Genomic DNA, 27,703 nt, shown 5'->3' with positions numbered 1-27,703 from the left:
TTTCAGAATGGATCTTCCTGGTTTGGTCTCACTTCTGGCCTCCAGGTCTCCCAAACAGGCTGACAAGCAGCTCTATCTCTCACATGGAGGGCAGCCAAGATGCTTCTTGCTCACACCAAGAGCAGGTGGAATCACTCAGCTCGGCTTGTCAGCTGCTTCAAGGTCTCGCCATTCTCAGCCGTTCAAGGAGCTGCCACTTCATGGTTTATTTCAATTTAACAATTTAAAAGCTCTCCAGTCACTCACAAATGCATTGGGGAAGAAAAATGAACTTCTCCAAATGAACTTCTGGCTCAGGCCAAGACCTTGATCAACTATGGCTGGGAAAGAGCTCAAATACTTAAATCCATGCAAGGCTATATACCAGGTCACATAACTCCAAGTCTCTCCCCAGCCTAGAATGGTCAAGAAATGCAACTACAAGCAAGGTGTGGCCTTTTCTGGGCTTGGCTCCATGAATATCTGAGGGTTGGCCATGTCCACAGCAATGTCAAGAGAGAAAGAAACCACCCATCAATCACCACCACCCACACCCAAGCTGGGCTGGTTTTGGTTGGTCCTTCATTGACTCGGATTTGCTCAGAGACTGTCTAGACACACATCTGAAGAGTAGAGCAGTTTCTCAATTATCAAACTGCTCACCTGTGAGAAAACAGGAAGAGCTACCCATATGAAGACTAAACTAGACGCCTTCTCCTTGACAGCTACTTTTCTAGGCCCATAGACTGTTTTCTGTGCACTTTTTTTAAACACAGTGGGGAATTTTCATTCCATTCTCCCCTCCCACAATCTGTAGTGCCACCATCCAGGAATAGTTTTGTTTGTAGTGAGTTAACGCTAGAGAATGAAGACTGTCTACACCAGGGGTGCCCAAACCCCAGCCCGGGGGCCATTTGTGGCCCTTGGGGAACCCCAATCTGGCCCATGGGGAGCCGCCAGTCTCCACTGAGCCTCTGACCCTCCAGAGAGTTGCTGGAGCCTGCGCTGGCCCGACGCAACTACTCTCAGCACAAAGGCCAACTGTGTGACCTCTTGCGCAAGCTGCAGGCCGAGGGTTCCTGCAGGCCGTATTGTTCCAATCAACAATACAGGTTGATTGTATCTACATTCCAATCATTCCAGGAAGACACGTTCTGCAGACTCATCAAACGTCTTCACTGACGTACTAGGAGTGCCCGAGGTAGAGTCAATCTTTGATTGCACATTTTGCAATCTTTTTCTGAAAAGCTTATGCAACAGAGACTCACTTACTCTCCATTTGGCAGCTGTCCCACCAACGTGGTACCTACAATCATGGAAACGATCCCGATGGTCGCCAAGGTAACACTGGGAGGAAAAAAAGAGGGAAAGTTCAAATTATCATCCATTACAAGATGCTCCACCTGGAAACTATCAAATCACGTTCAGCAAAAGAAGCACCTCTACTTTGTTCAGAAGAAAGGGTTTCCTGAATTTGATCTAGTGCTGATACAGTTTTTCCCTGCTCACACTAACATACATTTTATGCCCACCATACCTGCATTTTTGCAAGACCAAAGCGCTTCCACATATGCCCATGTGGACAGCTCAGTGGTGTACCTGGGGGAGCAATGGGGGCAAATGCTCCAGGCGCCAGGCTCAGGGAGTGCCATTGCAACCCACCCCCCTTGCCATCAGTTTCAGCACAATCCTGAACCGCGCTGACAATGGCTGCACTCTCACAGCCACTGTTGACATGGTTCCACACCAATCTGAGGGCTACCCTCTTCCCTTTCTTTAAAGGGGAGGAGAGCAGGGCAGCCCTTAGGTCAGTGGGGAACCGTGCCTGGAGTGGCTGTGCTCCTGCTGCCACTCTAGGCACTGCCCCAGACCATGTCCCCTTAAAGAAAGAAGAAGGCAGTCCTCAGAATGGCCAGAGAGTCAGCCCGGCTGGAAGCAACGCACATCTCCTCCAATTTTGGAGGAGGCATCAGCCACTTCAGGCTCTGAAGACTTCCATGCCACTCCCAACAGCACTGAAGGCTCCACTGGAGCTTTTTCATGCCACTGGAAGCAGTGCCCAGGAGGTAAGCACCACTTCCAGGAGGCAGGTGGTAGTCACCTCCTAGGTGCCTTCCAGCAGTGTGAAAAAGCTCTGATGGAGACGTCTGCACCACTAGCCTGGACTGCTTGAGAGCCTGGGCTGCCTCTTCCTCCCCCCCTTTTTCCAAAGGGGGAACGGAGGAGGCAGCAGCATGGAAGTAAATGTGGCAACGATGTCACCACAATTACTCCTGGATCAGGGAGGCAGCAAATTGGAGGGTAGCCACTGGGACAGGTCATATAACATAAGCATTTCATTTGTCCCTTCTGGGACAAGGAAAGATAAAAGAATCCAATGATCCAAAACATACATGCGCAAGCACATTCACTGGCATCATGTATGACCATTGACATGCAGAGATGAGCGCGTGAGTGCGTGCGTGCGTGCGTGCGTGCGTGCACACACACACACACACACACACACACACACACACACACACAGTGAAGGTTCCAATGCCAACAGCTCTTTCTGGACAATCAGCATCAGAATCACCCCTGCAATCAGCTCAGAAACATGTGCAAACACCACGCATTAGACTCACCGAAGAGGCAGCAAGAAACAGTACCGCACTAAGACTCCAATGACCCACACCACGGTCAGTCGCAAGCTGATGTAATGGAAGTTTATGTTGGTCCTAGTGAGGAGGTTCCAGGACACCAGCTCCTCCGAAGTGAACCTTTGGGTGACCTCATCTTCCACAATAGCTTCCAATCCCTTCTTGCAGAAGTAGAAGACATCCGAGAGCTCAAAGTCACCGTGGCGCAGGCCGGCGATGGCCTTCTCCATTGTTGTTTGATCTCTCTGTATGATCACTTCAGAGCAGGGAAAAAAAAATTGAAAACTGAGTGAGGAAATCTAGCTGAAGGAAAGCAGAGCAAATTCTAAAAGATACTCAGCACCGTTTTCGAAAACCATTTAAAGCTGCTGTTAAAAGGGCTGATCTAGACAATATGTACCCATCTGATTCAGTCCCATGTATTAAAAGTGGTGCACACTCCAGGTATGCATATCCTACATTGCTCCATTAAGCATTCTATCATTCACACCTCCTCTTCTTTAAAAGGTCATTTACCCATTTTACCTTTGGAAATTAAGAATAGACAGTGGTGCCTCCCAAGACGAAAGCGTTTTTGCAATTTTTTCTGGTGACTCGCAAGAAAAATTTTTCTATGCCGTGCTTCGCAAGACGAATTTTTAAAATTAAAAAGTTGAAGTTTTGTGCTTGAAATTTTTGAAATCCTCTGTACAGTATGTATGCCTTTAAAGAGCACTTAATATACACTTTGTAAACCAAATTTGACTTTGTTCTGACTTTTTTTGCCCATAGGAACGCATTAATTAAATTTCAATGCATTCCTATGGGAAACCGCGCTTCGCAAGACAAAATTTTCGCAATACAAAATGACTTGCAGAACAAATTAATTTCGTCTTGCGAGGCACCACTGTATTGTAATTTGATCTCATGCCTGTACATAATCTAGGTCAAGAAGCACTAGTTCTGCCCATAGAGAGCCCATCCATGAGGATGCCCGATGCAGGCTACAATGTCAGCAAATTGCGAATGGGGGAGCCTTTACTCCAAGTCTGCCACTGCATACCTCCAACCTGCCACCAACGCAAGCCACAATTATCTGCTTCCCACTTGCTCAAGAGAGAAGCAGATCAATCCCTTCCTTACCGTGCTCTTGAAGTGCTGCCGTCAAACCCGGAAATGCAGGACTTCTGGATTCATTTACAGGGACAGCACACTGCCTTGCACTTCTAAGGTTTGACCACAGTGCACAAAGAGCATGTCAAGGGTTTGGGGCAGTCATTTTCAACCACTGTGCCGTGGCATGTTGGTGTGCCACGAATAGTCCCCAGGCGTGTGGCAGGAATTTGGGAGAGGGTCGTTGATTAGTAGGGCCACTGGGGGATGTGAGCCCCCCCCCACTGGCAGCACAGTGTGCCCTGCCAATTGTCAAAAAAATGATGGTGTGCCTTGACTGTTTTAGTGCCTTGCCAGTGTACCATGAGATGAAAAAGGTTGATCAATCACTGGTTTGGAGTCACTGAAAAAAATCACTGTTTTTTGTATTTTAGGGCAGGGGTGCCCAAACCCTGGCCCTGGGGCCACTTGCGGCCCTCAAGGCCTCTCAATGCGGCCCTCAGGGAGCTCCCAGTCTCCAATGAGCCTCTGGCCCTCCGGAGATTTGTTAGAGCCCACACTGGCCAGACGCAACTTCTCTCAGAGTGAGGGCGACTGTTTGACCTCTCACGTGAGCTGTGGGATGAGGGCTCCCTCCACTGCTTGCTATTTCATGTCTGTGATGCAGCAGTGGCAGCAAAGGAAAGGCCAGCCTTGCTTTGTGCAAGGTCTTTTATAGGCCTTGAGCTATTGGAAGACCTTCATTCATTCATATAAGTTCATCTTTAACATATTCATTTATGTGAATTTATTTAAATTTGAAATGTAAATTAATTTGGCCCCTGACACGGTGTCAGAGAGATGATATGGTCCTCCTGCCAAAAACTTTGGACACCCGTTTTAGGGGACAGAGCAGAAATAGCAGATTTTTAGACAGCATTCTGGGTCACGCAGACCCTGCTTCTGCCCTTCAGGCTTTACCTTCTCCCTTCATTGTTGCTGGGAAAAAATAAGAAAATCCACTACTTGGACTCAGCACTCATATGAAGGCCTGGTGCCCTTCTCTAACATACTACCTCTTGATTTCAAAAGAACATACTGTAAAAATGGCAACAGTTAATATCTGAACTTTGTACACCTATGGAAGCAAGAGGAAAATCTGAAATTGATTAAACTGAAATTAGGCACAGCCTTTCTAGTATACTGTAACAGCATCACGCCACCACTGGCTTAAGTTATGCAAAGCAGCTGGATAAGAATTGCATTTCTAGATTAAAGAGCCCTATTATTGCCCCAGGGCATGGAGCCAACTTGCCCAGAGCACCATTGCATGTCTATTCTTCCATCTGCCATGCTAGAAATCCAACAGGAAACACCTTCCTATTATATACCTTTCCCCACCATTCAATTTGTGCCTGCTGTGCAGCTGTTCAAAGCAGTAGGCTCTTGTTAGAAAGGAGAGCGGGCAACTCTATGGAGGCCTGACACTCCCTGATGAGCGATTTCCATGGCCTGTGAGAGCAACACAATCCCTCCAGTCAACAGCTGGCGGGGAGGAGACTCCCCACAGATCCTGATCATCAAGGCTGGCCTGACACCAATGAATTATGCAAGCACAGGCTGGCTTTTAGTGACAGTCGTGCCACTAAGGGAGATAACCGCTATTGTCCTGAGCAGCCAGGGGTCACATTCACTGGGGCAGGCTACAGAAGAGGGACAATGGGGAAGTGAAGAAATCAAGACAGCACCAGAGAATCTACTTCTCTTTAAGCCCTCCAAGGGGAAAAAGCAGGAAGAGAGAGAGACTGTTCCGACAAGAAACAAAATTCAAAGCAGCCCAGTTCTTTTCCCCCAGACAACCAGGTCTGTATCGCTGTGTCATGCGCAAAACCCCAAACATGCTCTATGCCACCCACAGGGAGGCAAAACTAATTTCAAAATCTGGGTAAAAAGGAAGCAATATTAAGCAATTTGTCTTCTCAGGAAAGGGGATGACAAAAAAAAAAACAGAACTCAGACTGCCAACCAGATAAAGAATTAGATATATAGCCTACCTTTCACCCAATTTAATTTGATTGCATTTTTATTCCAACCTTCCCCCAGGGACTCAAGGGTGGCATACATGTCTATCTTACCCCTGGCTTACCACTAACCCTTAACAACCTTGTAAGGTAGGCTAGGTGGTGATAGAGAAGCCAAGGCAGGATGATCTGGTGTGCTTCACGGAGGAGTAGGGGTTTAAACCCTTGACTCCCTGATCCTAGTCCTAATACTTTCCCTACTGCACCACAATGGAAGATTTACAGTCCTAGTTTACACACACTAACTCAAACCTTGGTTTGACTGTTCAGATGAAATGACTTTGCATCAAACCAGGATCAAGAGACAGGGAATGACCACATTCAAAGGGAAGAGTGCACATGAGCTCAGGGCTCATTCAAATAATGTCATATGTCAAATAATGTCAAATAATTATAATGTCAATTATAATTATATTATAATTATTATAAATCTAATTATAAATTATAATATAATTATGATAATTATAATGTATAATATAATAAATGTCAAATAATTGGCATATGTCTGAACAAACTCAATGTCCTTAACTCCCCCCCCCCCCAAGAATGGTAGTTTTAACGTCTCTAATTAGGAGAGTAAAGGTTTAGCCTATTAATTACAGCTTGTGGCTTTACTCAGAATCCAATTAGGGCATATACACAATTTGTTTAGTAATGGGGGGGGGGCAAAAGTGAATCTATATGATCCACCACTGGCTTGCCATTAGCCAAGGCTTGCTAGGCAGCCATGAAAGGGAATAGTTTCTATATAGCAATGCCAAACTTAAGGAACTGCCTGCCTTTGGAGCTACAAAAGGCACCCTCTCCATCAAGACCTTCATCACGAGCTAAAGACCTTTTTTGTTCCATTCTGCATTTTTGTTATAGCTCTTCTGTTTTGCAGTTCTGTTACTGTCTTTTTCTTGTATTTTATTATCATGATCATTGCTTGCCTTGGGTCCCTTTGTAGCAAAGGGGAAAGGCAGAGTACAAATGTTTCAAAATATACTGAATTTCTTCTCCCTTTTAAGACTCATCAGCCAAATGAACATGCACAGACTTGTACAGGCACTCATTGGTCACCTGGACCAGGGGTCTCTAAACTTTTCAGCCAAAGGGCCACATCAAATACCTGGCATGGTGTCAAGGGCCGGGAAAAATAGTAGTAGTAGTAGTAGTAGTAGTTGTAGTAGTAGTAGTAGTAGTAGTAACTTTATTGTCATTGTGCTACAGCACAACAAAATTTATGCACCTTTGAGATATAAGCATAAATATATACTACAATTCCAACAATCACACTCACCCACACATTCTATACAACATGCATCATAATATAAAAACAGTATAACAAACCATAATGCCCAGGAGCATGGTAACAACTATATCGCCTTATTCAACGTAATTATGGAGGTGGGATAAAAACTGTTCAGGAGTTGTGTGGTGCTGCTCTAATATTTCTGTATCGTCTACCCAAAGGCAACAGTTCAAAGAACTTATGAGCCAGGTGGAAGGGGTCTCTCAGAATACTATGTGACTTCTGCAGACAGCAAGATGTATAGATGTCCTCCAAAGCTGGTGGATGAAGGCTGATGATGTGCTGCACGATCTTAATTCTCTGCAGAGCTTTTTTACTTTAATTTAAAAAAATTAAATATAAAATTTAATACATTAGAGATGGAACAGAGGAATGACTGGAATGAATGAATGGGCTCAAATGTCCAGGATTTCTCCAAGCACCAACACAGCACAAGAAATAAAGCACACATTTAAATGGACCCCCATTCCCACACACCACAAGCACAACTCTGATTGTGTTTGGTCAGCTGGGCCAGAGGCTCTCAGGGGGTCAGAGGCTGGCTGCTGGCCGAATAGAGGCACTCTATAGAGGTTTGGAGACCCCTGACCTAGACCAGAAAATCACCTCCAAGTGACTAGACTGGGACAGATCACATTACAGGAGTACTCTCTGTTAAGCAAGGTATGTACCCCAAATGACTAAACATATGTATGCATGGTCATGAGAACTAGTACCTCTTGTAAGCAAGGGAGCAAACAGATTCAAGAACCTTGCTGGATTCCAAGGTAATCACAGCAAAGCTTCCCACAATTGAGGTGCTTTTTACCCCAAGTGGTCATTCACTACTGCTGTTCAGTAAGTATCTTCTACAGCAGATTTTTCAATATGTGGGTTCTTGATATAATCCTGCACAGCCTCTTTGTGCTGACTTGCCCCACAGCTTCAAAGGCTGGCCATGCTTAGGAAGCTACCTCACAGGGTTGGTGTGAAGACAAGTGGTGGGGGAAACACAATGGATGGGTAGATTGGGTTCCAGGAAGGGGGACAGGATCAGCTGCGGGTCCCCAGTCGCACACTTTATTTGTGGGGTTATAGCACAAAAAAGATGGAAGACTACTGTTCTACAGACAAATGTCATCAAATTGCCATTCTTGTTATAATACTGCAGACATTTAAATTTAAACCAACATTCTTACCATTTGAAACATGATTCTTTACTGCCTCTGCCTGCTGTCGTCGGATTCCCTTCTCAATTCGCAGTGTGGCCCACTGTTTGGAAAGGGGAAGGGGGAGGAAGGAAGAGGACAAAGCAAACTTTAAAGAAGAATATTTGTGCAATACAAGCCTGATGATTTTACTGCTGTCACTCTCTCATGTCTGGACTTTTGGTATTTTCATTTTTATGATGGTTTTTTTTGTCATCTAAAGAGTCCTATCAGGGAAGGTTAGGCAGGATAAGACACATTTTAATAAATAAGCAAACACTGTTATTTCCTTCCTAGATTACAATGAGCTGGGATGCGGGAGCTACTTCAGAGAGACTTCTAAAGGTGAATTTCTCAATTTAGGAATGCAAAGCCATGTTCACAAGGACAGTCATTTCAGTTCAGAACATTCTTACTGCACTTTGATCCCTGTCCTGGTCTCACCAATGCCCAATTCAAATACCCCAGCCACAAAAAAAAAAAAAAAACCTGCTTTCATACAATAAGGGCTCCCTAGCACAACACAGCAGCTGCAACTAGAGTCTCACATGGGCCACTAAGATCTCCTGGGAAGGACCTGTGACAGTAGTATGTCTCCAGCCAAACCATGCAGCCATCTAACTGCTAAGATAAAACTTATCCTTATATCTAAGAAAAAAATAAGTTTTACTCAGATCTTTTTTTGTAATCAGCATGATAGGATTCAGAACAAAAGACCAATGTGACAATTACAAAGAAACAATGGCCATTTTCAATCTGGAAATGATATATGCCAAGTAAAAATGCTAAACATTAGCAAATACTCTAAAAAAAAGTTGCTGCAGGCCAAATAAAATTTTGTGGCGGGCCAGATGTGGCTCCCCCAGGCCATAGTTTGGAGACCCCTGGCCTAGACTAAATAAACAGATGAGCAAGTAACAAAGATTGGCAATACAGAGAGGAAAAAGGATGGTTATAAAGGAGCAAAATAAGTTTTTCTTATGGATGGATCACCACTCAGCACATCAAAATAGGAGCATACCTTTGTATAACCAAAAACCCATTCAAATTATTCAGGTCAACAATGTATACAACAATGTAAACAATGCCTTTTAATACTTGTTGGCATCCTTCAGTCTCGGAAGACTATGGTGTCATGCTCTGAATGGTGGTTCTGGAACAGAGTGTCCTCTCCAGTGCACAAAGCCTGGGTAAAGTAGGTATGGAGGATAGGCTGTTACCCATGCAGCAAATCCCCCCTCTCCACGTCGCTGAAATGGTCCAATGGAAAGGCCCAATGGAAAGGCCAATACGGTTGGTTCCAGTGGCGTCGCAGGAGTTGCCAGAACGTGACTGTGTTCAGCCATGAACTGCCTCAGGGACTCCGGCTGCGGATTTTGCCTCGAGCTTGACTCCTGAAGCCTTTTCCATAACTGGATGTAGCTACAAGGCAGTGGAGGTTTGCGATCAGAGTTTTCCTTCTCTCAGATGAGCTGCCTTCCCAGGCTGACGAGTCCCATCTACCCGGTGGCTGTTTAGTCGCCTCTTATGACAAGTACAGCCAAACTGAGGGCCTATTTTATCCCCAGCCCCCAGGGGAAGTCCCCAGCCTTTTAATAAGGGCTTATACATTTAGATTGCAGAGGTACATTACCTTTTTCTGCTACAACAGAAGAAAGAACAGCATCAACAAAAGAATACTGACTCACCTGAGCCCTGGCTCTGCTAACAGGCACAAATCATCAACTTCCACATCTTAGTTAAGTAATCTTGGTCTTCATAAGCAGCAGGAAGGGAGTTTGTACTTACTTGCCCAAGCTATCTGAGTAGGACTGGATGTGCATTAACAAACTTAATCCAGACAAGAAAAGAAAATGGCATGGGGCTTTCAAGCGTTCCCAGTGCCAAGTGATGTATTGGTCTTATTGTAACCCCTCTAATGACCCTGTAAGATAAGTTCTGTATTGTCCCATCCATCCACTCTAAAATTTGGGCATAAGACCAAGATGGAATGGCTTGACCAAGGCCAGAAAGTGAATTCATGGCAGAGGAAAGATTTTATCCAAGGCTTGCCCAATTTGTAGTTCAGTCTCTTTAGCCACTACATTAACATGCTTGCTCACTAAATCCCCGAGACTTTGCCCCTACTTCTTACACAGGAAAGTAAAACGTAGTTATAGGTGATGATGAGTTTATTATTTGTTGGAATTAATTTTAATTCCCCCACCCCAGAAAAGTTTACAATTTTTTCAGTTTGCATCTGATAGAACATACCCTAGTGACATTTACAAATGCTTTTGCTGAAGCAAGTTTCTCTTTAAAAGTGCGGCATGACTCTGATTTCTTAAAAATCATGATTTCCCTCCAGTCCAAAAGGGTCAAATCAATTTAAAGAACTCTCCTAGAGGTACTGCAGCCCTCAGGGCTGACCCTGATTTGAGACAGATTCACAGTAGCCGACATCATTTTGTTGAAAAATCAAGATTGATTGAAACACAGGGAGGGGGTTAGGAGCTAGTACAACATTGCAACCTTGTGACAAAAGATTCCTTTTGCCCAAACTTCTACAGAAGAATTTCCTTGAATATGACACATTGTATAGCTTCTGATACTCTTCTATAGCATCATTCTTTTCCTTCCTCAATAAGCTGTATAAAGCAAGAATTATGATCAAGTCACAATTTTCTCCATTTTGCCATCCCTGCGTAGACCAGAGGTGGCCAGTTCCCTTCCTCCCCCCCCGAGCCCCAGGACCAAAAGTATATTTTGTCATACAAACTGACCCCCAGAGCACACACTGGTTTACACATCATATTCTCAATCCAATAAACTACCAGGAATGTGTTAGGTCTCCACACACACCTGTGGCTTGATGACAGATTGCAAGGTACATTCAAACCAAAAGTTTCCTCCTTCTGACACTACCCCAAACTACGATTTAACAAATCAGGATATCTTCCAATAAGGTCAGTTATATAAAGGGAGAAAGTGGTGTCCAGGCACGTGATACATTCCTGATCCAACAGACCATAATTTGCAGGACCAGGGACGCAACCCTGAAACTCGGGCTATACAGAATTGGTCACACCCTATAATAAATGCTGGTGCTCTCCTGCAATAAGAATTTCCAAGTTCCACACTTACAAAATGTATGCATTGTTTTGGCTGCATAATAGCAGCAGAGAAGGAAATTAGGTGTTGCCAGGACACAGAGCCAGCACAGCAGGAAAAGAGCAGCTCATGCCTAAAAAGCCAAACCACCCACTTTTAATAAAGGCAAACCAATGACTGATGACTCCTTTGGCAAAGACAAGGTATTCTGTAGACCTGCCTCTTGCACATAAAAACTGCAACACCGCACAGTTTCCGTTAGGACACAATCCTAACCAACTTTCCAGCACCAAAATAAGGGAACAAATATTCCCTTATCTTGACTGACACCCAACTGTAGGATGCAGCACTTGCCCCATTGGCACAGCTGCATCAGCATGGGAAAGCTGGTTAGGATTTGGGCATCAGACTTATAATTAGGGCTGGAAAAGACACCAGGTATCTGATCACTTGAAACTTTCAATGCAATGATAAATTCAGCAGATTTACATGTCAAGTCTTCCTTGTGCTATACCTCAGGAGATTGCAGGTGGAGACAGGAGGACAGATTGCATACTTGAATGCTCCCTGCACACAGAAAAATAGCACCTCAGGGAGAAAGAATGGAGGCTATACCCCTTCCCTGACAGATCAGCTTTTTATGTTCAGTGAACTTTTTCAAGACAGACATGCAAGCCCTCACCATAAATCCCTTCAGCCTGAAGTAGCACAGACTAGGAAAAGCTTTACCATGCAAATGTGCAAAATGTATGAATGCAGCGTTTGCTGTTGCCTAAATATTTGAACAGTGTGTCATCCTCTGTGTCAGGCTGGCAGCTCAATGATGTTTACTCCTTAAGGAAATGGGGTTTGGGAATTCTAAGATTTGGTCTAAACCTAAAGTCTAGACAATATACTTACCACCAGGGCTATTGAAAGGGTGTCTGAAGCAATTCTGGGGAGTCAGAAAAAAGCACAGATGCCAATCTCAATATAAACCCTCAAGAAAAGACTATTTGAACACTGGTGGCTCCATGCTTAGGGAGATTCAAAATTGGGTTGAGCCACATGGTAGGAATAATGCTTTGTAACTTTGGCCCCCATACACTTTAAGAATACAACCCATCTGCAAATCAACCTAATTCTGCGAGCATGCCAGCATGTCATGCAATATTCTCTAATTCCTCCCCACCCCCATGAGGAGTGGTTAAGGGCCTTAGTAATCGCCTTAATCTTAAAATGAGCAATGGCCAGTCTGACCACTAGGCAGTAAGTGATGCATTTCTGGAAAACCACTACTCAGGATGAGTAGGATGCATGTTTACATATTTGTCAGATATGATGATTAACTATGTAATCAGTATGCAATTAGCTAGTTAAATGTACTTCTACTTAAGTATAGATTATAAATCTAAAACGTAACCTGACAAGTCACATGGTGGTGATGAATTGTCTTGGGTTCCATTTACCATTTTAGTAGGTTTACCATTATTAATATAGAGAGCTTTTATAAAGATCTAAGAGGAGCCAGAGGTTTTGTGTACCATCCCTACAGTCCTGCTTACCACAGGTTTGGGAATCCATGGAGAAGATTCTAAAGGATTGTGCCCAATGTCTCCCCATGATGCATGGCATCATTTGATCTTTGACTGATAGTGGTGGTATTCACTAGGCTCCTGTCTCATACTTCACCATGATCCTAACAGAGTTTACCTGGCAGTTGTCTTTATTCCATTGCATTTTCCCCCTTTGAAAAATGGCACAAGTTCTCCTGCTGCCACTATTTCGACCAATAACCACAAAGATAGTGAAGCCTAGGTAGTCTCCAAAGCAGCAGCATCTCTAACAACAACAACGGCATCATTTTTTCCCCACAAGACAAAAATCTACAATCTGATCCTAATCTACAAACATCACACCACTACTAAAAGCATGCAAATCCATCACAGAATATCTGAAGGAGAGTCCCAGAATGAACAGGACATTAGCATGAGATGGTACTTGTCGCCAATCACCATGTGGCATCCTTTAGACTGGGTCCATATATTTTTCTACAGCAGGGATGACCAACTTACAGCTCATGGGCCACATTCTTCATCACTACTGCCATCCTGAAAGTAATTTTAAATCTGTGAGACAGGTTAGGCCAAAGACAGTGAGCCGCCTTATCTATATCTGGTCACTCACATTCCATTAAGCTTAACTGATGTTATGTAATGAACTTAAAATTCCATTAAACTTGGTAGGGCTCTTCTTTTCAGTAAAGAAATTTATGAATAGGCTGCATATATATTAGGTTAACAATCTTAGAGTCATAGTTTTCAAGTGCTCCTGGGCCCATCATTGCACAAGGGCAGACTGGACAAAACAAGTCCTCTCCAATCCCTCCAAAGACTGCTCTTTCAGGCTATTCAGGAGGCCTTCTGAGGCTCCAGCTCCACCTCAAGATCTACCGTTGGGGGTATGGGTTGGCACCCACTCAAGGCACAGTACCTGGGGCAATGTACCCCCTGCCCCCTTTAGTTACATCACTGTGGGGGCATCCAGTACATGTTTCAGAGTATAGAGTCCTGTAATAAGATTGGTGGATTTTGTTGTGTTGATGAAATGCTAAGCACAGATCTTGCACAGCAGAAGATATTGCACAGCACATCATTGCACAGCAGAACCTAGATAAGGTTCCAAGAGTCTTGACTACCAAAGACAATGGACAATCATTAGTGTGATCATTTGGGACTTTGCTGGAAAAACACATCCACCACTAGCTTCTCACAAACAGCAAGCAGTAAAACCATAATCTCTTCTTGCACTGTGAAATTAGAGTGTGCCTCCCAGGAAAAAACATGTTGCAGTATTTTTTGCTCTTCTACTTAGTCTCAGCAAAAAGGCAATACAGGCTGGGTGCAGACATAATAAGAAACCTTGGTTTGAGCTAACCACTGAACTGAAAAAGGTACAACAGCTAAACCATGCTTTATAACTGTTTGACTAGAGCAGTTTTCCCATCTCACTAGGACTTCACTTCATAAGTTCACTCCTGTCTCCATGGTAAAAGAGCCCCCGGATATGAAACAATGGCAATGTGGAGTAAAATACAACATGAAACCACAGTTAGCACACATTGTGGTTTGCAAGCCAGCTTCAAACCATGGTTTTAGGAGCTAGTTTGTTGACAGGTTCAGATGGAACATAAAACCATAATTTAGTGAAACAAACCATAGTCCCCATTAGGGTTGAACCCAGTTTCTTCAAAGAAAAAAAGTGTGTCTAGTCTTAGCATTATGTCCTAAAAAGAATGCACAGAGGCTAATCGCTCAGCTGCTTCCTTGGCTCAACAGCCTCTACACCGGGTGACCCAATAACAGACTGTATGGGGCACAGAGGGCTGCAGAGTTAAGGGGAGATCAGCAAAAATCTTCACACCCACACCAAAATGCCATCTGTTAAATTGAGAGGAACATAGGAAAGCCTCAGAGGAGCAAAAAAGGGGCCAACACCCAATGATAATGGAATAGAAAGGGGGGGGAGACAAACTGCAAAGTGTTTGTAAATTATAGGTGATTTATTGGGGGGGAACACTTATTGGCTTGCAATAAGTCAGACCGTTGGTCCATCTAGCTCAGTACTGCTGACACTGACTGGCTGTGGCTTTCCACAATTCCCAACAGAACCACTCTCGGCACTGCCTAGAGGTGCCACAGATTGAGCACAAGACCCCCTCCATGCAAGGCACATGCTCTGCTGTTCACATAAACTCTTGTCATACATTATCTAGCACTTGCCCCCTTTGGAGTTCATTTCCTCCTCTTTTTTACAGTCATAAGGAAGCATTCTTACTGAGGCTTTTTATTCAGCAGTCCTATCCCTATTTTTAACCATTCAAAACATGAGATTCATTAAAAGCCAGATGGAAGCCCCTAGACTCCATAACTAGCCAACAGTAAAATGAAAGCAGGACGATTTAAAGAGGACACTGATTTCACCTTGCAAGGCTGGATGAAGGATCAGCTTTCAAGGCCTCCGGAGACACTGGCATTCCACACATGGTGCATGTCACCCAGACAGGCATCAGCCTACATAGTAAGTGTTACAACAGCAGACAGCTGGATTGTACCAGTGGAGCCACAACCCAGGTGTGCATTGTCAAAAATAGACAAAGACCACTTTAAATAAAAAAATGTAGACTCATTTTAATCCTATCATTATTTCTTGGCTGAGTTGCTAATTATCTACTCTATGAACATTCACCACCATAAACTTGCTCTTCCTTACAGGTGTGGCTTTTCAGATCATCATAAGTACTACTTTGGAGTGTTCAAGGACTTTTATCTCCACAATACTTTCAACCACCAGAATTGTCTACTAACCCAGCACGGCATTATCTCCACATTGCACAGACTAGTGCCCGGTCAAATGCCACTTGCAGCACAGCCCTATGCGTGTGTACTCAGAAGCAAGACCCACTGTATTCAAAGGGGCTTACTCCCAGGGAAGTGTGTATAGGATTGCAGCTTTAATAAGCCAATACAAGCTGTGCACTGGGGTCTGCACAGAAGGCATTCACTAGAGAATTCAGAATCTCATCAATTGCACCTCCACCACCTCTGTTTTGCAGCAGTGTTAAAAACCATCACATTTTTTGACATCAAAGCCACCTTTGATTACTTCCAGTTAATGCATAGGGTTTGCAAATATCCTCACTTCAGGTGCTTCCTGAAGTCAGAAAACACTGTACAAGGAGCAGGAAATAGTTTTATTTCATAATATAAGCACTCCCGATCTTGAGCTATTACGCATACTTTGACACCCGTTTATAAGAAAATGGATATGTTTATTAAGGACATGACCTAATGTCCCGAATCACTCCCGAATCGGCCTTTTCAGCCACACTAGACGCTGTTCCAGAACCACCTTTCAGAGCGCGATACCATAGTCTTTCGAGACTGAAGGTTGCCAATGAGGACCTAATGTTACCTGAATGTTATCCATTTTTAATAGTAGGGCTTTTATTTTAGGCTATTTTTGTTAAAGCTGCAGTGCTTAATTTGTGGGATTAACTCATGGGCCTTGCTTCTGACTGGATATGCACTTTAAGTTTGGTACAGCATTGAATTCATGTTGCAAATCACCTTGGAGTTATCCTACCTGAAATAGATTATGTGTATTTTATCCTATAAAATAAAGCTATTTTTCAGCGCCTTTGGAGTCCACCTCCTATCTGAATCCATAACATCTTCCCTCTTGCTGCTTTCACATTTCCTGACACCCCAAGTTTTGGAGTTCATCTCATCAGCCACCTTCTTCCTGGCCTCCATGAGAAAGGAAATTGGGAGGCCGAAACTGTGCAAGACCTAGAATGACACAACCACTAGTAACACCACACCCACTCACTATTTGCCCTGAATTAAATTATAAATAGAGGCTAAAAGGAGACAGGTACCAGATGCTGGCTTTATAGAGGATCAATGGCCTTAAGGATTAATTTATTTAAAATGCCGTCTTTCCATCAAGAAACCCTCCACAAGGCAGCTTAATAACACAGTGAAACCACCATAAAAAGAACACAACAGGGAACAAAACACACACAGTTCTGTTTATTCCAACAACTGGGGTGGGATTAATAACCTTGCACAATGGTTCCCAAACTTTTTGCACCCGGACCCACTTTTTTAAATGACACTCTGTAGCAGTGGTTCCCACATTTTTTCAACTGATGGTTCCCTTGACCTCTGGGCCTTTGGCCATGGCTCCCCATTAAGGTTACAATCCTATGCATTGTATACAGTAGCAGGTTTTGGCTCTGCTGGCAGGTTACCACAGCTCCCCATGGAACCATGGCTCACAGTTTGGAAACCACTGCTCTATAGGGACCCACTGAAATTTAACAGACTTTTAAAAAAAGGAGATCTAGAAAAAAAAAATTTATTTATGTATAAGTAATAATAACCAGAAAAAACCCTCAAACATTTATCTCCCTATACAGTATTTTTACATGCTTGCAAACTGCAGGAGCTGAGCTCTTTGCAGAGTAATTTCCAGCTTCAGTGTCTGATTTTTGAATAGCCTCACAGCTTGTGGCAATTCATTATTTGATCTTTCCACCACTCTTTGGTGACCCACCAAAAATCAGGTCACAACCCACCAGTGCGTCCCGGCCCACAGCTCGGGAACCACTGATCTAGCATATCCAACAGGCAACACAGCTAAGGCCAGAGAAGTAACTAGAGTGGACCCAAGGGGCAGCTGCAACACGGAAGGCAGTCATGCCTCTTGGTCTTTTCCTGCAGTGGCTCCAAAAGTCACATCAAGACATGACTGTCCAGGGTGCAGGAGGCTTCTAGTTACACTTCTGGCCAAGTGACATCACACAACATCATGATGCAACTGCCCCCGGTGTCAGGGTTTCTAGTTACGCCACTGGCCAAGACATCTTCAGGTTTGGCAAACGCTTCTGTTTTGCTTGAATTTGCCACCGGTTCACGCCTGGAGTGCCACGTTCTGGGTCTTTGGAAGTGGGTGGCAATAATAAACACAGCCAATCCAAGATTGCAGAAAGTGAAGACTGAAAACCAGGATTCCAGGGAGGCTGGAGTCCTAGAGTACTCCTCCCATTGTTCACCCTTCCGAGCCCTGCGCATGGTTGCGCAGGGAAGAGGGTGCATCAGGTGCAATGCCAAGCATCCAGGGAGTAAAAGCGAGGGGGGGGGAGGAAAGAGGCTCACGCCCTCCTGTGGTTAACAAAGCGCTGACTCATGCAAGAGAGAGAAAGGTCAGCTTTCCCCTGGTGGCAAAAGGCCCCGTGGGGGGGGTCAGCTGGCAGGCACACCTTGAGCCACACAGAGGGTCGGGGGAGCGGGGGAGGGCCCCAGTGGCCTCACTGACAGGGGATCCCCTCCAGCTGCTGCCCCTCCATCACCGCCCCCCACTCACCTCCAGCGTCTTCACCAGCACCCTGATATACAGCTGCGAGATGCCCAAGGACACGCCGAAGACGGAGGGCAGCACGATGAGCAGGAAAGCCGCGGCGAACCAGCAGCCCAGCACGTTGAGCAGGACGGACAGCAGCACCTCCATGCTGGCGCTGGGGGGGGGGGGGCCCTTCCCAAGGCCCTGCAGTGCTCGCCGCGCACCCGCTCCGCTGGCCAGCCCTCCTCCTCGCCTGCCTCTTGGCTGCTCACCAGCTCCACCCACTTAACTCCTTCCTCCTCCTCCTCCTCCTCCTCCGGCAGCTCAGCCCCCTTTCCTCCCAGCTCCCTTGCGCCCTCCTGGCCACTGATGCAGCCCTGGAGGGGATGCTCCGGGCGCCCCTTCCTGGGCCCCAAAGAGATGCTCTGCCTGCCCCTGCCTTGCCTGGATCTCCCCCCACCAAGGCTCTTTCCAAGCGCCCCCCCCAGCTATGTGCATTGGGGGGGTGGCCGTTAAGCGGCCCCCTCCCCTTCTGTTCTGTGCTCACGCCCGGCATTGTGATCTCACGCGGGGGCTGCAGGGCCAAGGGAAGGAGGGGTTTGTGGGGGTCCAGCCTCCCCAGCTTGGAGACCCTCTCTGGGGATTCCTGCTTGAAGGGCAAGACGGGGGGGTACCAAGGGTACTTTGTACCAAGGGTACATTGTATTAGGGGGTACAAAGTTTCTTTGGGGCCCCTTCCCAAAGGGGGAGGGGTGAAACAGAGCAGTGGTGACAGGGGTGGGCAGGACAGGGGTGGTCAGGGGGCAAAACTGGGCTGAGGGAGGGTGGCAAAAGTCTTTGGAGCCCAGATCTACTGGGCTTCCCAACACAGAGCCCAGGTCTACCTGTCCATGCAGCATTGGCACCTAGACACAGTAATATGGAAAACCAAAAGCACTCCTACGTCTCTCTAAAATCTTTTAAATACAGAAAATCATTGCGGAAAATGAGCATCCTATTTAGGGCACGATCCTAACCAGGTCTACTCAGAAGTAAGTCCTATTTTGTTCAATGGGGCTTACTTTCAGGAAAGTGTGGTTAGGATTGCAGCCTTAGGCTCACATGAGAATGGAAAGTGTCCATTGTGCTCCAAAACTTACTTCTGCAGCAGCTGTAGCCCTGCAGCTGTGTCCCTGAGCTCCTATACACTCCATAGTGCCAAGCAGTTCCCCAAGCCAAAGGGCTACCCTAGCAGTTTCTTCCCAGATTTGACACTGTGTTAAGGAACGTCATGTATGCATCCCATGTGGGCAGCGAGTTCATATGAGATAGAAAAATATAAGATTCCAGGGAGTTTCTGGGCCCCCTTCTTTGGTTCCTGAGTCTCCTTTTTGACCCTGGGCCAAAAAAGTAATTTGAATACAAATTACCCCCTTTACCCTGCTCTCATGGGCCTTGGGGCGAGAGGAGAGTGAGTGGGTGGTGGGTCTGAGAGGGAGCTCAGCAATGAGTGCAGAATGCAAGGGGGGGTCATTGCAAACTACCTCACTATGGAGTGTTTAAGGCATCCTGATCTTGTGGGTGGTGACTTTACTGGGAGGTAAGGCCCACTGAATATGCCACACCAACCTAACCCCTGTCCATTCAGAACCAACAGTGCAATCTTGTCCATGTCTACTCAAAAGTAAGCCCCTTTGACACTTCCAGGTAGTGTGTATACTAGGATTGCAGCACAGCCTTCCAGCCCTATCCTAGGCATGTTTACTCAGGAGTAAGCCACTATGAAATCAATGGGGCTTACTCCCAGGAAAGTGTGCATAGAATTGCAGCCTCACAGCCCAATCCTATGCGTATCTACTCAGAACTAAGTCCCATTACAGTCAATGGGGCTTACTCCCAGGAAAGTGTGCATAGAATTGCAGCCTCAGTCTCAATTAATACAGAGCTGAATGTAGCCTGACATTGCAGCCTTACAGTTAAATCTTATGCATTTCACTAGGAAGTAAGGACCCAATCCTATCCAACTTTCTTGCTCCGAGACAGCCGTGCCAATGGGGCATGTGCTTTATCCCACATTGGGGTAGCAGTCATGGAGGTCTCTTCAAGTTAAGGGAGCATTTGTTCTCTTACCAAGAGGCTGCATTGTGGCTGCATCGGCACTGGAAAGTTAGATAGGATCGGGCCCTAATTTCCTCTGTTTTTGTAAGTTAAGTGTTTATAGGATTTCAGCCACTGATTGCAATGCCACTTGCCTAGGAATCATTAAATACTGTGGAACACACATCTTAATATACTTAAGAACATAAGAACAGCCCCACTGGATCAGGCCATAGGCCCATCTAGTCCAGCTTCCTGTATCTCACAGCAGCCCACCAAATGCCCCAGGGAGCACACCAGATAACAAGTGACCTCATCCTGGTGCCCTCCCTTGCATCTGGCATTCTGACATAATCCATTTCTAAAATCAGGAGGTTGCACATACACATCATGGCTTGTACCCCTTAATGGAGTTTTCCTCCAGAAACTTGTCCAATCCCCTTTTAAAGGCGTCAGTTATCATTACAATTGTCAATGTCAACATAGCCAAAGAAGGGAAGAATAGGTAGATATTTTGTTGTTATTCCTTCGGTGCATTTTAAATTCAGTGGGGGTTTTAATCCATGTTAATTGTTATGAGCATTGGATGAGCCAATATAGTCTAGCACAGGGGTGTCAAACTCATTTCATACAGAGGACCGAATAGCATTCATAATGTCTGCTGAGGTCCGAAAGTGATGTCATTTGGCAGGAAGTGATGTCATTAAACAGTTCATGACCAAAAATAAGTACTTTTTTCACTAGGGAACTCATTAGCTGCAAATGATAGAAGAGAAAATGTACATATTTTGATTATATTCAAGATATGGGAGAGCTCAATTTTCAAGTGGGCTTCCCTTTCAGCAGTAATACCTCAGCAGTGCTCAACAGATGAGAGCCTGAGGGCGGGATAAAAAGCTTCCGCGGGCCGCATCCAGCCCCCAGGCCTTATGTTTGACACCCCTGATCTAGCTGTTAGTATACTTATTTGAAGGTTGCTGCCATTTTTATCTGACAAAATTCCTTTAATACAATAAAATGTGCATGCAGCAGATAAAGCTTCGCATTGCGTTTGCAGGAAGGGCCATAGCTCAGAGATAGAGCATGTGTATTGCATGCAGAAGGTTCCAAGTTCAATCCTGAGCATCTCCAGGTAGGGAAAAGGACAAATTCTTTTCTAAGTCCTGAAGAACTCCTAGGAGTCAGTGTCAACATGGCACTAGATCTACCAATGGTCTGACTCACTATAAGGGAGTTCCCCCTGTTTCACCTATGTAAAAAGCACAGGAGCCCTGCCAGGAAAACAACAAAAACTGGCATGCCTAAAACTTTAGTGGTATAGTTAAGGCCTCTGGCACCATGGGGCACAAAAAATTTTAACAGCCCCTGCATGGCCTCCCCAGGAAAAATGAAAGTGCCTTTCTAAGGCCCCCAGGAGGTCTTTGGAGGTGCAGAGACGTCTCCTGAGACCTGTGCATGGCCTCCTCAAGCCTCAGAAGGCCACATTTTTGCCTTGGGTCTGTTAAGAGGACTGCCGGTTGGCACCCCCTCAAGGCATGGTACCCAGGGCAATGTACCCCCCAACCCCCTTAGCTATACCACTATAAGATTTAATCCTAAATTCATATACCCCTTCAGGCAGAGGTGCTTTCCCCACGACTCATTGGTTTCTGTACATTTTTCTGGTTTGTATACCATCTCCAACATTGGTGTAACTTTGCTCTGCTCCAGTGCTCCATTGTCTGGGGGAGATTTACAATAAGGTGACTGCCAGCCCCCCCCCCTCCCATTCAGCCAACATGTCACACACATCTCTGCTCTGTTTGGGGTTTACACCATCTGGAGTTGCACCTGTGGTAAGGGTATATTGCGTCAGCATCTGAGGCACGTCCACAGATGAGACAGGACTTGCACCAGCGGAACTGTCATTGCACCAATGTCTAAGGATATGTGCCATGTCTTATAGCACTCCAAATGGGGTTTTTGAAATATAGGATGGCTGTGAAAAAAGTAATCCCAACAAATGTTCATAAAATCCAACCCATCCTCTCAGCTCATCAGAGGGGGCCCTTCTGACTGTTCTGCAGAAGGTGTGGGGGATCACGGCAAGAAATAGGGCCTTCTCGGTGGTGTTGCCCCACCTGTGGAATTCCCTCCCCCTGGAATTGAGAACAGGTCCCTTTCTGGAGTCTTTTCAGTAGAATTTTAAGACCTTTTAATTCAGGGAAGCTTTTGTATGCTGACACCTGGGGGCTGCCACTTTTTTATGAAATGTATTTTAATTGTGATCCGAGTTTATTCCGCTTTATTGTTTTAATTGTTAATATTGTGTATATCAATGTTTTAGTATTGTTTATTTGTATTGTATTATATTATTTAGTACTGGTTATTGTTTGTAAGCTGCCTTGAGTGCACATAGCAGGGTAGAAAGGTGGGGTATGTATGTATGTACAAAATAATAAATACACTGCTTTTTTCATGGTTTTCTTTCTTTTTTGCAATGGACCTTTGAACATTACTGTGATCTCCTCCCTACCAGTCTCCCTTGCTCTCCCCCCCCCCTTACACACACACTGAATATCCAAAATGTCCTTCTGACTGTGTGCAACATTCGAGAGGCCAACCAACAGCTTGGACACAATGTACAATTGTCCTTCTCGGCATTTAACTGACTGTCCCTTCTTCCCTACCCTTGGGCAGGCAGCTGAGGCTGCAATCCTGTCCACACTTTCTTGGGAGTAAGCCCCATTGACTATAATGGGACTGACTTCTGAGTAGACATGCATAGGATTGGGCTCTGAGTCCACTAATTCAGGGACCAAAAATGGTGTCAGGTTTCCTAAAGGAATATATAGGAAGAGTACAGAAGAAAGGGATCTCTGGGAGAACTAGGCAGGCACCTACTCCTTGTGAGGTTTAAATAACTAGCGATCTACATAAATGCTACAGCCACCTACAGAGTTTCAGACCTCAGGAGAATATTTGAATACATTACATAACTGTACATGAGAAATGAATGCCAATCACAATTACAACAGCTGAGGTTGCATCACAGGATGCATGTATTTGTTATGAAAAGCTCAGGAAGTCTTTGGAAAGTGGATACTGCAGCCCTTAAAGTTATGGACCCAGCATTGCATTCGCCCTGAGCGGTGTTCTCCTAGTTTGTGTCTGACCAAAGTGGTACCAAATTCCACTGTCTAACACCAGCACATCCCCCTTGCATTCCTCTCCCATCACCACTGCCTCACATTCTCCTCTGCCTCTGCTTCTTCTAAACTGGCTGGGTGGAGAGAGTCCTGGGAGCAGAACTTCCCCCCTCCCAGCATCCTCTCCACCAGACCAGTTTAAAAGCTTAGCAAATTTTTTACACACACATACACACGCCCACCCACCCATGTGACATCTCAGAAGCCTCCAAAAGGCGCTTCAGGTTTTCACCAAAAACCAGAAGTGCCTTCTGGAGACCTCTAAAATCCTCCCTTCAAGGCGTGATACCTGGGACAATGTATCCCCCTGCCCCCCCTTAGCTACACTACGGGACTGCAGCAGAGGCCATCTCCTCCACCTCCTGCTGTGATCGTAGCAGCATCACTGCAGGAAGAGCTGAACCATTCCCCCCCATCCCATTTACATAGAAATTTAGCATGTCAAAAAGAAAACTAAGCTTCTCTCCCTAATATCTAGTTCTCTAGGTGGGTAGATTATTTTTTTTGTATGGTACAGAGGAGCATTTAATCATGTGAATCCCCACATGCGCTCTGGACTGGCCCATCACATTTGCCACATTAGTGAAAAATAGGCCTCCATTGCTGCGAGTCTAATGCTTTGCAGACACAAGGCACTTTCCAGCACTGACATAAGGGCAATGCAGCTCTGAGGTAAGGGAACAAGCATTCCCTTACTTTGAGGAGACCTCTGTGAGTGACACCCAACTGCAGGATGCAGCACATGTCCCATTGGCACCGCTATACCAGTGCTGGAAAGCACTGACATAAGAGGTTACGATTGCACCCACAGTCTTTTAAACAAAGTAGTTTAAACTTTAAACAAAGTTTAGACTTTTAAACAAAGTCTTTTAAACAAAGTAGTTTAAAAGGTTATTATATTTATGTACTATAGAGATGCATAAGCCTTTGCAGCCCAGAGTCATAGAACCGAACTCTGATCACAGAAGCAGACTCTGATCCTGAGAACTATACATTGCCTTTGAAGAGGATCCAATTCTATTTGTGTGTGTCCACAAGCCAAGTCCCAGCCTCTCATCAGGGGAAAAGTCATCGTGTCCTGCTTTTAGTCATGCTTGACAGATTGGATTTCACCTCTTTGAAAAGCTGCTGTTTGTCAAAGGCAGAGCTTGGCAGCGTTTTCTATCAGTGCATGCAAAGGGAACGCAAAAGAAGTGAGGTTTTTTTCAGGACTTGAAATTGTACTAGGAAACTAATACAAAATAAAATTGACCACAGAAAGGTCAGGCATCAGCTGTGAAGCTATTGTAAAGGCACATTGCCTAAAAGCCTATAAAGGGGGATTAGAGAGATTTATGGAGGAAAGTCTATCACAGGTTACAAGCCATGATGACTGTTTGCAATCCAAGGGTTTTAGAGGTAGCCTGTCTCTGAATGCCAGATGCAAGGGAGTGGAACCAGGATTCGGGTCTCTTGTTGTCTTGTCTGCTCCTGAAGGCATCTGGTGGGCCACTGTGAGATACAGAAAGCTGGACTTGCTGAGCCCTTGGCCAGATCCAGCAGGGCTCTTCTTAAGTTCTGAAGTTCCTGTTTTCCTACTGAGGTCTTTTGTATGTCATTGTTGATATATACTGTATTGATATTCTATTTCTGAGGCTGCACTTTGGGAGTAGGCCCCATTCAACACAGTTGGGCTTATTTCCAAGTAAACTTTTGTCTTTTTGGATTGCATGACACATCATATAGTCCTCTGGACACCCTGTATAAAGTGGAAAGGCAATGTAGGAGAGAACAATAATTCTGATCCGCTAAATGTTCCCTTCCTGCTCATTCAAGTGCATCGTCCTGATCTTTGTTTGATGACATGGCTGTTGGCAAAACCCGGTCATAAAGGATGCTAAAGTTCATAGTTGTGCATGGCCTGCCTTCTCATCACAGAGCAACTGGTTGTTAAACTAAAAAAAGAAAAATGCTGACTTGCAAAAAGCTGCTTTTTCTGCACTTTGGCCACTCATTCCCTGGGGGGGGGGGGAACTGTGATCAGATAGATTTCCTTACAGTGCCTCACTGACAGTGAGCCTGCAGCACAGTATCTCACATTCCTTTTACATGAGAGCCGGGCCCATGGAAAACAGCAGGCTTGAACGGAACTCCAAGTATTATTATTATTATTATTATTATTATTATTATTATTATTAACAGTATTTATATACCGCTTTTCAACTAAAAGTTCACAAAGTGGTTTACAGAGAAAAATCAAATAACTAAATGGCTACTAAGTACATTTGCATAGGATCAAGATGCACGGAGTATGAAAACATTCTGAGTCTTCTCTAAGATGGGACTTTGCTAAACTTCCCCACAGGCACTGGTTTAAATTATTCACTCTTATCTGCTCAGAGCATCCCAAAATAGATGACATTGGCACACCGCAGGCGAAATGTGATAGTCTATCACAGACTAAAGAATCTGGAATATACAGGGCTTATATACACAACTCCATTATAGTCAGCGGGGCTTACTCCCAGGTAAGTGTGGATAGGATTGTGGCCTTAGTGTCAAAGATAAACACTGTACCTAGGACAAGATCCTTCCATGTACTGGGGTGCTGCCCAGTGTTTTGGATCATAGGGACACTCTCCCACAGGTACAGCCTTTTTCCATATAGACAAATGCTGTCTAAGTGGGGGGAGGGGTCTTTAAAACCAAGTGGGAGCAGGAATGGGACTTTCTGGTGCACTCTCACTCCCCTCTCTGTATTAAGTGTTCAGGTGAAAGTAACAGGGCTAAACTAGAGCATCATTCTTCAACCTTGGGGGCAGGACCCTAATGGGGTTGCTAAGTCTCAGTTGTGGAGTTGTAGCAACTTACATGGATGAAAAAGATTGAAGACCACTGGACTAGAGTACCACCAGGTAAAGGGGAGGTACTGGTGTACCCCTTCAGGTACCAGGAGATGGTGTCCCAGTCCTGATCAGGTTCTTAGCAGTTGTGCTAAAATAACATTCACTAGTGCCAGTCTTCTTGGTAACTTGTTCAGCTCTCTGTAATAAGAATATTCGGTTGCAATGAACAGTGCTGGGAGGGTGTATTGGGGGCAGGGAGTGGGCAGCAATGGGGGCTGAAGGATACGGTCCTGGAAGGAGGGGTGGAATTGAAGTTGGGTTCCCAACCTCACTATGTATGTATGTTATGGCAGGTTGAAGGTTGAAGACCACTAAACTGGAGCATCAAAGTCTATGGCTGTTTGACTGTTGGTTCCATGGCCCCATAGCTCCCTCTTGTGGCTGGTGTACCAGGTGCATTATGATCACAATCATGCATGGTGCTTGATAGGATAACTTGTGTGGACTCATTCATCCTGTGAGCCTTAAGAACCATAGTCTTTAGGTAAATTCCATCAATTAAATAAACAGCAGGGGAGAGAACAGCAGGTGCAAGGTATGTGGTAAGCATCAAAAGGATAAGGTGGGGTAATAGCTGTGGATTTAAAAACACAAAGCCAAAGGCCAGCCTCAGACTAGTACCATCAGATTGAGCCTTGAAGCATTCTAGATACAACACCGCAAGATGTTTTTTATAAGAATCTTCTTTAGGAGCAGCCTCTACCTAGCTTCAAAATATTATGTAACAAAAGTTTTGCCACCTGAATTGGCATGTGTTCTTCAGTCCCTGCCCTTTGTTCCTTTTATATTGTGACTATTGGATTGTAAGCCTGTAGGTAGAACCTATCAGCACCTATCTGCAGCACCTAGAACATTTTCAGTGCAGCAGTGACCATCATTTTTAACTATCAAAAGTGGTTCCTCTTTTAAAAATGGATTTTAAAAAAATTGTGTGGGCTACTTTGTGATTGTACCTATCACTGAAGCTTCAGGACTCACAGGAGCCTAAGCTCAAAGCTTATGTCCTATCCACACTTGTCAGGGAGTAAGCCTCATTGATGATTAATGGGACTCACAGCCCAATCCTATCCACACTTTCCTGGGAGTAAGCCTATTGACTCTAATTGAACTTACTTCTGAGCAGACTTGCATAGGATTGGGCTGTAACTTCTGAGTAGACATGCCTAGGATTGGGTTCTGAGGCTGCAATTCTAAATACACTTTCCTGAGAGGAGGTCGCACTGAATTCAGAAGTACTTACATCTGAGGAGACATTAGGATTGTAATGTTAGTCATGAAGTTCACTGGATACCCTGGAGTCGGCCACTAGCCTTCTCCTAGCTAATTCT

The 27,703-nt window shown here is 45.0% G+C and overlaps 1 protein-coding gene across 1 annotated transcript in view; it reads right to left on the bottom strand.

Annotated features, from left to right (window-relative positions):
• GPAT3 (glycerol-3-phosphate acyltransferase 3) overlaps nt 1–18,478 on the bottom strand; it is a 33,017-nt gene extending 14,539 nt beyond the window's left edge. Inside the window, exons 1-4 of the mRNA XM_066632006.1 lie at nt 18,251–18,478; nt 8,243–8,315; nt 2,604–2,874; nt 1,252–1,326 (exon numbers count right to left, since the gene is read on the bottom strand). Of these exons, the coding sequence (XP_066488103.1) occupies nt 1,252–1,326; nt 2,604–2,874; nt 8,243–8,315; nt 18,251–18,394 (563 nt within the window). The 5' untranslated portion in view covers nt 18,395–18,478. The remainder of the gene's footprint in view (nt 1–1,251; nt 1,327–2,603; nt 2,875–8,242; nt 8,316–18,250) is intronic.
• Nucleotides 18,479–27,703: the final 9,225 nt, after the last annotated feature.

The sequence above is a fragment of the Tiliqua scincoides genome, chromosome 6 (assembly GCF_035046505.1).
Source record: "Tiliqua scincoides isolate rTilSci1 chromosome 6, rTilSci1.hap2, whole genome shotgun sequence".
Lineage (NCBI taxonomy): Eukaryota > Metazoa > Chordata > Lepidosauria > Squamata > Scincidae > Tiliqua > Tiliqua scincoides.
The sequence above is the reverse complement of the archived record's forward strand: the minus strand, read 5'-3'. Positions and strand labels throughout refer to the sequence as shown.